This window comes from Oncorhynchus clarkii, chromosome 13, assembly GCF_045791955.1.
Source record: "Oncorhynchus clarkii lewisi isolate Uvic-CL-2024 chromosome 13, UVic_Ocla_1.0, whole genome shotgun sequence".
NCBI lineage: Eukaryota > Metazoa > Chordata > Actinopteri > Salmoniformes > Salmonidae > Oncorhynchus > Oncorhynchus clarkii.
This window is the reverse complement of record NC_092159.1, coordinates 31,388,493-31,401,086: the sequence shown is the minus strand read 5'-3', so window position 1 is coordinate 31,401,086 and position 12,594 is coordinate 31,388,493. Positions and strand designations below refer to the sequence as shown.

Sequence of the window (12,594 nt, the reverse complement as noted above, 5' to 3'; positions counted from 1 at the left end):
CGTGCCACTGTATGGAATTTGTGCTGGAGTTCCCAATTCCACATTGCCATCCAACCGGAAATGTAACGCTTCGAATCCTTATGATTGATTGTGACTGGAGACGTAAGTGTAAGTGCATTGCTGAAACCAGTGGCGCTTTTTCTTACTGCTCGGGAAGAGCTTTTTATGCGGCAGCTTATCTACAATGTCCAACATCTAAAATGATATCAACCACTGACAGAATTACACGAACATTAAAGTAAGAGCAATTAAAGTAGAGCAATTAAAGTAGAGCAATTCCCAGTTACTGAAGATACTAAAGGACTACAAATCAATGACGTGGAGGTATTGTGTTTAGAGGGTAGAGTTTTAGAGTTAGGGCAAAAACTATTGGCAGTAAGGATTTTTTTTATTACAGTCCCTAGGCAGCAATGCGGTTTCAAAGTTACTCCGCTTGACTGTTTCCCTGCTTGCTAAGTACTGAATAGAGGTTGAAGGATAACTATTCATATTTACGAGGGTATTTTGGGGGAACTGATGGCAGGTCATGCAAGTGGACCTGACTTTGTACTCATCTGATAGGACTAAAACTATCTGAACCAACTGGTGGTATATACCTGATTCAACCAACAGGACTAAAATGAACTGATGAACAGAGACAGTTACCACACGTTTATTATAATACACAACCCTCTTTGAACCCAGGTTTTTGCTTTGACCCACAACCTTCATTTATTTGATATTTTATTACATTGGTTTCACTTCTTTCTTGGACCTATTTTTCTCTTTGACCTTCGGCACCTGGTCAGTAATGGTGCCACCACCGCCCACCAACAAGCCTCATGTGTGCTTGTCGGCCATCTTGATCATGGGTAGCATGGCGCTGATAGACGCCTACCTGGTGGAGCAGAACCAGGGGCCCAGGAAGATTGGTGTGTGCATCATGGTCCTTGTGGGGGACATCTGCTTCCTCCTCGTCCTACGCTACGTGGCTGTGTGGGTGGGTTCCGAGGTGCGGACCTCCAAGCGTGGCTACACCATGATCCTATGGTTCTTCTATGTCTTCGTCCTGGAGATCAAGGTCTACTTTGTCTACCAGAACTACAAGGCCGAGGACGGGAAGAGGGCAAGTTTGGACGGTTGGACTGGCGGCGGCGTGGACGGGGTGGCACGGAAGGCGCTGACATTGCTTCTGTCCATCTGCGTTCCCGTCGTCTACATCACGTTGGTGGCCATCGACCACATGGAGTACGTGCGGCCGCAGAAGAAGAAGGAGGAGATCCGGTGTCGACTCTTCTGGGTGGTGGTGGACTTGCTCGACGTCCTGGACGTGCAGGCCAACCTATGGGAGCCTCAGAGGAGAGGGCTCCCCCTATGGGTGGAGGGACTCATGTTCTTCTACTGCTACATCCTGCTGCTGGTGCTGCCGTGCGTGTCGCTGAGCGAGATCAGCATGCAAGGGGTGAACATTGTGCCCCATAAGATGATGCTCTACCCGATTCTCAGCCTGGTGACTATTAACATTATCACTCTCTTCATTCGAGGCGGGAACATGGTTTTCTATAGGGACTCCAGGGTGTCTGGGATACTGATGGGTAAAAATGTGATCGCCATTGTTCTTAAGACGTGCAGTTTCGTCCAGTATCGGAGGCATCTCAGTGAGGTCCCGTCTCCCGCTCTTGGGGTAGAGATGCAGAAGAATTGCATTGTCCACGGCCCGAAAGTGACTATGCCTGTGCCCATGCCGATGCCCATGCCACCCCAAGTAGTGATTCAAGACTTCACAAAGTTTCCTGAAGAGATGGTGTGTGTGAGTGACACAGAGGTTGAGCAAACGTGACACAGGTCTTGGTGAGAAAGTGATAAAGATACATAACATATTATAAGCTTTATTATAGGACATTATAAAAGACTAATTCATGCGTATAACAAGTTATTAAGCATGATGCTTGCAGGGCTTCAGTAAAGTGTTACCAGAACAGTTGACACAAGGAAGCACTGTGTAGGGTCACAACAAGGTGTTGCACCATTTCCATGGACAAGGGAGAAAATGACTATAGGGAGAAGTGAATGTGTCCCCCCCCCCCCCCCCAATGATGATGATCTAATGGAGAACAAAAATCAAAAATGAAAGGATCTTCTTAAGTATCGGACCCTTTTATTAAATGTTTGCCTAAAATGACATACCGAAATCTAACTGCCTGTAGCTCAGGACTCAGGACTTTGAAGTTTGTGGAAATGTAAAATTAATGTAGGAGAATATAACACATTAGATCTGGTAAAAGATGTTAAACAAAAAAACATGTGTTTTCAATTTTTTTGTTCTGTTCCATCATCTTAGAAATGCAAGAGAAAGGCCAATAAATCGCATAGGAGTATAGGCGCAATTTCGATTTTGCCCACCAGATGGCAGCAGTGTTTGTGCAAAGTTTCAGACTGATCCAATGAAGCATTATATTACTGCACAAAATGCAATTGTATCAAAATGCAATTGTATCAAGTCTGCCCAAATGTGCCAAATTGGTCAATTTATATATTTTCAAGTACATAACTATAGAGAACATTCAACAATGATATGGTAATAAAATATTTCAATTTACACACTCCCAGGAATGTTATAAATGATGGATAATTAGCTTCCCTAAAGAAAAGACACTAACCTTCACACATCTAGATGGCCAGGTGTGTTGGCCCAGACACAGCAGGGTTCAAATTGTAGAACCCAGTACCTACATTTGAATATAAAAATGAATTTTATCAAACAAAACTACGCTACATTTGATCTCTGGGACCCTCAGCAAGATTACTGAATGTAACTACATTATTTACCTTCTGAGGTTGAATGTATAAAACCAGTTGCCGTGATACATTTTTGTTGTTGTTGTGTCCTCTCCTCAAACAATAGCATGGTATTTTGCTCTGTAATAGCTACTGTAAATTGGACACTTCAGTTAGATTAATCAGAATTTAAGCTTTCTGCCCATATAAGACATGTCTATGTCCTGGAAAGTTGGCTGTTACTTACAACGTCAGTCTAGTCACATTAGCGCACGTTAGCAACAACCGTCCCGGTATAGGGACACCGATCCCCTAGAGGAAAGGGATACTTATATTTTAATAAGATGTGCAGAACAAAGTATGATGTATCTTTTAACTTAGGGATGATTTGTGTCTCTTTGTGCACCTGTAAAACTACCTAAAAATATGAATGTGCTGGATTCTGGATAAAGTAAATGAAAGACATCTCGCACACTCTACTGAAAATGTCTGTGTTTATTATTTATTTCTGCATTGTAGAGGCAGTTCAATGAACAGTAGAGTACTTTTACTCTGACCGGTCCTCCTTTCCAAACTGTTTTTGTTCTAATGCTGTTTGAGTGTCAATGTGAACCATTTGTATTGACTGACTTGTCTTTGATAAATGAGCCCTGCATTGAAAGAGTTCAGGTTGTGATTATTATGTATTTTGCATTCGATTAAGCGATATGCGTAACACTGAAGAGCTTTAAAAGAAAAAGGAACAATTTGAAGCATTTTCTTTTACAATAATGTTTTATTTTGCTAAGAGAAGTTGACTTTTTTCTTAGACAATTTCTTACTGTTCACTGTGGTCAACAAAATAAGATTGAAGAAAATACTTTAATGCGACTGGTATATGTGTCTCCGAAAATAGGCCTTTATCAAATATGTATTGAAAATGAAAATGGCCGATGCCCGCTAACTTGTTCTGACACGTCCTTATGAAGCTGAGCTTTTCAGCTTAGTTGTATGTGTATAACTACAAAGACAGACATTTGTAATGAAAGAAGAATATGGTGGAGAAATTACAAGATTATGTTATAATACTGTTATTAATACTATAATACTGTTATGCTGTCAAATGGTTGTTTTATGCAAGAACATTTTAGAACTTTTTCATCTGTATGTGTTCTACTGAGGATGGGATTCTGGGAGATTGAAAACTGACAGAAGATTTACGATGTCTTTGGGTGATAAGCCTAACAAGACCATAGCATGAGTTAATGTTTCTATACTGGGGTACCAGAGGGAGATGGCTCCAGTGTGGAGTTGGGGGCCAGACCCTGGTCTCTACACAATGAGAATAGTCTTTACAGCAGATACTGTTTGCTGTGAATTATTAGTATCTTTCATACAAATCCAAACTTTGTGACCCAATCATACATCTGTGATTTGTCATGAACATCCAGGAGGATGGACTTTTCTATAAAATGCTGTGGCTTAGTCCTGCTGGTTGGGCTCTCAGAGAATCACCTACAGGAGGGTTGTTGGCAAGCTCCATTACTGCAGTAATTAAATAATAAAGTTGACTTGTTTTGAAGAAATGTAAAAGTCTCTCCTTTTGATTAGAATAATTCCACAACAAGACGTTTTATCAAAGAGAGATATTCTGCACACATTCGTGTTCAGACAGAGAAATCACAAGACAACTTCTGTCCTGTGAAAACTACATATTTTTGTATAATTGAGGCATGGCTGTTCTCTTCACTTCCTAAATTCACCGTTGGAAGATGGGTTCTCATTTTTCAAAAGTCCAATTTCAGTATACAGTGGGGTGAACAAGTATTTGATACACTGCCGATTTTGCAGGTTTTCCTACTTACAAAGCATGTAGAGGTCTATAATTTTTTTATCATATGTACACATCAACTGTGAGAGACAGAATCTAAAACAAAAATCCAGAAAATCACATTGTATGATTTTTAAGTAATTCATTAGCATTTTATTGCATGACATAAGTATTTGATCACCTACCAACCAGTAAGAATTCCGGCTCTCACAGACCTGTTAGTTTTTCTTTAAGAAGCCCTCCTGTTCTCCACTCGTTACCTGTATTAACTGCACCTGTTTGAACTCGTTACCTGTAAAAAAGACACCTGTCCACACACTCAATCAAACAGATTCCAACCTCCCCACAATGGCCAAGACCAGAGAGCTGTGTAAGGACATCAGGGATAAAATTGTAGACCTGCACAAGGCTGGGATGGGCTACAGGACAATAGGCAAGCAGCTTGGTGAGAAGGCAACAACTGTTGGTGCAATTATTAGAAAATGGAAGAAGTTCAAGATGACGGTCAATCACCCTCGGTCTGGGGCTCCATGCAAGCTCTCAACTCGTGGGGCATCAATGATCATAGGAAAGTGAGGGATCAGCCCAGAACTACATGGCAGGACCTAGTCAATGACCTGAAGAGAGCTGGGACCACAGTCTCAAAATAAACCATTAGTAACACACTACCGTCATCCTGCAGCGCACGCAAGGTCCCCCTGCTCAAGCCAGCGCATGTCCAGGCCCATCTGAAGTTTGCCAATGACCATCTGGAGGATCCAGAAGAGGAATGGGAGAAGGTCATGTGGTCTGATGAGGCAAAAATAGAGCTTTTTGGTCTAAACTCCACTCGCCGTGTTTGGAGGAAGAAGAAGGATGAGTACAACCCCAAGAACACCATCCCAACCGTGAAGCATGGAGGTGGAAACATCATTCTTTGGGGATGCTTTTCTGCAAAGGGGATAGGACGACTGCACCGTATTGAGGGGAGGATGGATGGGGCCATGTATCGCGAGATCTTGGCCAACAACCTGCTTCCCTCAGTAAGAGCATTGAAGATGGGTCGTGGCTGGGTCTTCCAGCATGACAATGACCCGAAACACACAGCCAGGGTAACTAAGGAGTGGCTCCGTAAGAAGCATCTCAAGGTCCTGGAGTGGCCTAGCCACTCTCCAGACCTGAACCCAATAGAAAATCTTTGGAGGGAGCTGAAAGTCCGTATTGCCCAGCGATAGCCCCAAAACCTGAAGGATCTGGAGAAGGTCTGAATGGAGGAGAGGGAAAAAATCCCTGCTGCAGTGTGTGCAAAACTGGTCAAGAACTACAGGAAACGTATGATCTCTGTAATTGCAAACAAAGGTTTCTGTACCAAATATTAAGTTCTGCTTTTCTGATGTATCAAATACTTATGTCATGCAATAAAATGCAAATTAATTACTTAAAAATCATACAATGTGATTTTCTGTATTTTTGTTTTAGATTCTGTCTCTCACAGTTGAAGTGTACCTATGATAAAAAATGACAGACCTTACAGACCTTTGTAAGTAGGAAAACCTGCAGAATCTGCAGTGTATCAAATACTTGTTCTCCCCACTGTATATAAGAAAAACTATATCAAGTGCATAATTAATCCAAATACCTTGAATTTGGCAATCAGTGCTCCCTCAAAATATAAGGGCATGACCCCTCTGCATTCAGAATGGCTAGAGAATATATTCCGAATATATTCCGAACAGTATGAGCTCTATGTTTGAGAAATGCCCAATACACCATATAAAAATTCTGTTTACAGTTTTCTCAGAAAGACCATGCTGCATAATTGGTGTGGTATCCATGGCTACCCAATATCTTGTAATGACTGATATCTGCAGTATGAGGAAGATAAGTTCGTGATTATATAACTGTCGCTAGCGAGATCATTACGTTTCCTTCTGTATTGTTCTCTGATATTGTTCTACAATGCCTTTACAACAGCACTCTTTGTTTTGAGGTTACGCTTTGAACCCTTAAAAGCACATTATTTATAGGGTAAGTATTACAATATGCAGGCAATGTTCCAACTAAATATTTCAACTCGCAATTCATCCCTCGCTTTTTGGACCCTTAGGGGAAAATAATAAAATATGATAAACTTCATTTAAATATGATCAAGGGCAAAATGTACACTGCTGCTTGGCAGTTGTTTATGTTTTTGGAGGCATATGTTGCTGAGGTTGTCTATAAGGAATGGGTGAATGAAAGTGGAGTGGTCTTGAGGTCCTCAGACGGGTACAAATATGACCCGTACTCACACATATTATATACGCACAAATACAGATGCAGTATTGTTTTGCACGCGTTGCATCACGGCACGGCACGCCACACTCGCCTGCGTCAAAATCGCCTGAAAGAAATTTCAATAACAAATGCCATTCATCCTCATCATCACCAAGGAAGTTACATTACCTTGTGCAAGTTTTTCTTTTGACCCATAATTTCACTGCAAAAACTGATGTTTGCCTGAAAGACACAAACATCACACTGCAAGTCTGCAGTCAAAATACCCAATACCTATGAGGAATATCTATGTGAGAATGCTGTTCATTGACTACAGCTCAGCGTTCATGAATTTATGTAAATCCTCAGCAACAGCAGAGTGATCAAATGAAGAGCATACATCTGTAGTCCCCTCCAAGCTTGGGACCCTGGGACTGAACACCTCCCTCTGCAACTGGATCCTGAACTTACTGACAGGCCGACCCAGGTGGTGAGGGTAGGCAACAACACCTCCGCCACACTGACCCTCAACACGGGGCCTGTCATGCCAAATAATGTCCCCTGGCCAAATAGTGTCCCCCTCTACGTCACAATAGAATTTGATAAACTATTAGCGTTGCTATAACAACGGTGTGATGACCTAATTGTCACGCCCTGACCTTAGTTTTCTATGTTTTATGTGTTATTTTGGTCAGGTCAGGGTGTGACGAGGGTGGGTATGTTAGTCCTGTCTAGGGTTTTTTGTATATCTAGGGGTGTTTGTTAGTCTAGGTTTATTATAGGTCTATGGTGGCCTGAATTGGTTCCCAATCAGAGACAGCTGTTTATCATTGTCTCTGATTGGGGATCCTATTTAGGTTGCCATTTTCCATTTTGGTTTTGTGGGTTATTGTCTATGAGTAGTTGCCTGTCAGCACTTGTTAGTGCAGTGTCACGGTTGTTTTTTGTTGGTTTAATGTTTTTCCTTCATTAAAAGAAGAATGTATTCTTATCACGCTGCGCCTTGGTCTCCTTGTTATGACGAACGTGACACTAATGATTAGCATTCTGGAGATCATTACAGCCTTATGCAAACAAGGCTGATTTCTGCAGCAATTTCACTGTTTAAACCAGTTAAGTTTAGTTAATAAAATGAAAACATTAATTCAAACTACTTTTGGTACCTTGTTAACATTACAACATGAAATCCATGTCTTAGACATTTCTACATTTCGGGAAATGGCAAAGAAAATGTGTAATCTGCTTGACACATTAAAGTTACTTACCTTACAGATCACAAATAAGGCTAATTTCCACTCCATTCATATGCAAATCAGTTTGATTCAAACACTGGTTTGTCTGGCTGTCATTTTTATATTTGAACCTGCCTTTCCCTTGTCTACACTGAAATAATATCATTTCAGTATTCCTCTATTGTGATTTTTTTTCTCTCTCGTATAGCTCATATATGGATCCTAGGTCCTAGGATTCAGCAATGAATAATGTGGAATACCACCTTACAACTTACAATAATGAACACCTTGTGAAACAGCTATGAAAACCAACCTGGCAAGATTTTAATACAAACTTTGTTAGGTTTTGGTACAGATTGTTTTTACATGGCAGTCACAGACTAAAATACTGAATTCTGGTGTGTGAAATTCTGCCTGTCACTTGTTCTCAACAGGCAGCCAGTCTCAGAAGGGGGACTTGAAGAGGGAGACTGCACTGTCCAGACACTGCTGCTCTCTTTTTTTCTGAGTGTTTGCAGAGTGCTAGCGTTTTTAGTTCATCTGTGTATCTCACATATTATGTGCCCAGTATGATAGAGCAAGAAAACTTTATTAGCAGATAATGACAACAACCGTAGCTGTAGATGATGTAATGAAAAGTTGGGAGGGTGGTTGGTAATGGAGGACATCAGGTGGATCCACGTCTGGGTGTTGGGCAGAACCCCCTAGGTCCTGGAGAACAGCTAATGGAGAACATCAGGTGGATCCACATCTGGGTGTTGGGCAGAACCCCTAGGTCCTGGAGAACAGGAGCAGAGTTAAAGGGAACAGGGTAGGAGACGTAAACAAGCGAACACACAGGTTGCACTTTACTGTGAGAAAATGTGATGGATTAGTGTAGTGTTATTAACAGCGGGCAATCATTTTTATCTGGTATAAAACCTCCACTTCCTTCTCAGTCCGTGCCTGAAGGTAGTACTCAAAGGCGTTCTGATCTGGTTGGACAATTTCCACCACACCAGGTGGGGTTTCAATGATCTGAAAGTACGTTCTACAAAAATAGCAATAGACAAACAACGACACTAAGTCATATCACACACTTGAAAGACTACAGTATATGCAATAATTATATGTATAATTGTATTGTTTACCTCAGTCAACAGCTGCGGCTCCCGTCCATACCTGGCCTGGATGCTGCTGTTGTGTGCAAAGAGAATTACCTTCAGGTTGTTCTCCCAATCTACCAATCTAGGGACTAGCCCATGGCAGTCTGGTTGGTCCATTCACCAAACCTAGAGGATGGGGTAGGAAAGCGATATCTATTGACAATGTAAGATATTGAAATATGTCTGATTATGTAGCATGGAAAAACTAATTGTAAAAAATTAATAAAACAAACCATTGATGATAGAATATAACCTTTAACAGCCGTACCTTGTTCCAGCGTTCATGACCTCAGTCACTCAAGATGACCTCAGGAGAACCGTGGGTGTTAAAGATAGTCCACCATCGCCTTGGAAGTGGCCTCACAAGTCTCGTCCTTAATGGGTATTATTCAAAACGAAAATCTATTTTTAACGGGTTACAGAAGGGAATTTAGAGGTAATCACATACTCTTCCTTTACTGACCTTATTAATGGGTGTTGCCTCCATCCACTTGGTAAAGTGATCAGTCGCAGGCAGGCACCAGCTGTTTCCATTCCTGGATTTTGTGAAGTGAGGTCAACCCCTAACATTTAAAGTGTTAGAGAGAAGATGACTTTATTCTTACCCGTATCTGTGTTATACAGTCTGAAGATTTTCGTATTTGTAAGGATACTGACACGCACACACACACGCACGCACGCACGCACACACACACACACACACACACACTATAATATTGAACTCTGCTGTGGTCAAATGAAGAAACCATTACAAAACAATTTATCAGGGCAAAATTTGAATTGGGACACTTACCGATCATGTGCCATGGTCCATGGTGAGATAAATTTGATGGGCTCAAACTGCAGCGCCACAGTCTTCGCCCTCTCAAACTTCTGGCAGGCTAGACATGGTACTGACCTTTAAGCAAAAAGTGACAAATTTAATCATTGTGTGCTCTCTGATATATTCATTGAAATCATAATAATTTCAGATATAATATTATGTGGTTGATAAACAAAAATGTTATTTCACTTGCCCAGCTGTCTACCCACTTGACAATTCCCCATCAAAAGAAGCATAGGTTGAATTTGGCATTCATGCATTTTACCCCGAAATGTCCAAAATGCATTTCTGTCAGCATGGCCTCCTTCTCCTCCTTAGTAACAATCACCATCCTGTGTGGCTGGCCATCCTACCCCCGTAGGTATTTCACCTTTATTTATTAACCAGGTAGGCTAGCTGAGAACAAGTTCTCATTTGCAACTGCGACCTGGCCAAGATAAAGCGTAGCAATTCGACACATACAACAACACAGAGTTACACATGGAATAAACAAAACATACAGTCAATAATACAGTAGAACAAAAGAAAACAAAAAGTCTATATACAGTGAGTGCAAATGAGGTAAGTTAAGGAAATAAATAGGCCATGATGGCGAAGTAATTACAATATAGCAATTAAACACTGGAATGGTAGATCGGCAGAATATGAATGTGCAGGTAGAGATACTGGGGTGCAAAGGATCAAAATAAATAAATAAATAAATACCAGTATGGGACTTTGGTGATAAAACGGATGGCACTAGGTAGCTACGATTGCCTAACAAGTTGGAAGAGAAGAGTTGTTGAAATACTAAAGTCTAAGTATATTTGCACTGCCATCTTTCTCTCTCTCCATCTCTCTGTCTTCCACTCCCTTCCCACCTCTCTCTCACTTTCACCCTTTTTTTCTCACTGCGTGTTTGTCAAGCGAAGACACCTAGTTTATTTTATAGCTAGACATCTCAATATGATAGAGATATAACTATATCAATGGCGGCTGCTGAGGGGAGGACGGCTCATAATAAGGGCAGGAATGGAGTCAATTGAATGCTATCAACCACATGGAAACCATGTGTTTGATACCATTCCATTTACAGTTGAAGTTGGAAGTTTGCATACACTTAGATTGGAGTCATTAAAACTCATTTTTCAACCACAAATTTCTTGTTAACAAACTATAGTTTTGGCAAGTCGGTTACGACATCTACTTTGTGTATGACACAAGTAATTTTTCCAACAATTCCTTACAGACAGATTATTTCACTTATAATTCACTGTATCACAATTCCAGTGGGTCAGAAGTTTACATACACTAAGTTGACAGCCTTTAAAAATCTTGGAAAATTCCAGAAAATGATGTCATGGCTTTAGAAGCATCGGATAAATTATATCAATTAGCCTGACTCAATTGGAGGAGTACTTGTGGATGTATTTCAAGGCCTACCTTCAAACTCAGTGCCTCTTTGCTTGACATCATGGGAAAATCAAAAGAAATCAGCCAAGACCTCAGAAAAATAATTGTAGACCTCCACAAGTCTGGTTCATCCTTGGGAGCAGTTTCCAAACGCCTGAAGGTACCTCGTTCATCTGTACAAACAATTGAACGCAAGTATAAACACCATGGGACCATGCAGCCGTCATACTGCTCAGGAAGGAGACGCGTTCTGTCTCCTAGAGATGAACGTACCTTGGTGCGAAAAGTGCAAATCAATCCCAGAATAACAGCAAAGGACCTTGTGAAGATGCTGGAGGAAACAGGTACAAAACTGTCTATATCCACAGTAAAACGAGTCCTATGTCTACATAACCTGAAAGGCTGCTCAGCAAGGAAGAAGTCACTGCTACAAAACCGCCATAAAAAAGCCAGACTATAGTTTGCAACTGCACATGGTGACAAAGATCGTACTTTTTGGAGGAATGTCCTCTGGTCTGATGAAGCAAAAATAAAACTGTTTGGCCATAATGACCATTGTTGTGTTTGGAGGAAAAAGGGAGGCTTGCAAGCCGAAAAACACCATCCCAACCGTGAAGCACGGGGTGGCAGCATCATGTTGTGGAGGATCTTTGCTGCAGGAGGGACTGGTGCACTTCACAAAATACAGTCATGGCTAGACGTTTTGAGAATAACACAAATATAAATTTCCACCAAGTTTGCTGCTTGAGTGTCTTTAGATATTTTTGTAAGATGTTGCTATGGAATACTGAATTATAATTACAAGCATTTCATAAGTGTCCAACGCTTTTATTGACAATTACATGAAGTTGATGCAAAGAGTCAATATTTGCAGTGTTGACCCTTCTTTTTCAAGACCTCTGCAATCCGCCCTGGCATGCTGTCAATTAACTTCTGGGCCACATCCTGACTGATGGCAGCCCATTCTTGCATAGTCAATGCTTGGAGTTTGTCAGAATTTGTGGGGTTTTGTTTGTCCACCCGCCTCTTGAGGATTGACCACAAGTTCTCAATGGGATTAAAGCCTGGGGAGTTTCCTGGGCCATGGACCCAAAATATTGATGTTTTGTTCCCTGAGCCACTTAGTTATCACTTTTGCCTTATGGCGAGGTGCTCCATCATGCTGGAAAAGGCATTGTTCATCACCAAACTGTTTCTGGA

At 41.2% G+C, this 12,594-nt stretch overlaps 1 protein-coding gene across 1 annotated transcript; it reads left to right on the top strand.

Moving 5' to 3' along the window:
- Nucleotides 1-790: 790 nt before the first annotated feature.
- LOC139423879 (transmembrane protein 264) lies at nt 791-1,925 on the top strand. The gene has a single exon (XM_071175518.1). The coding sequence runs from the start codon at nt 791-793 to the stop codon at nt 1,817-1,819; it is 1,029 nt and encodes a 342-aa protein (XP_071031619.1). The 3' UTR covers nt 1,820-1,925.
- Nucleotides 1,926-12,594: the final 10,669 nt, after the last annotated feature.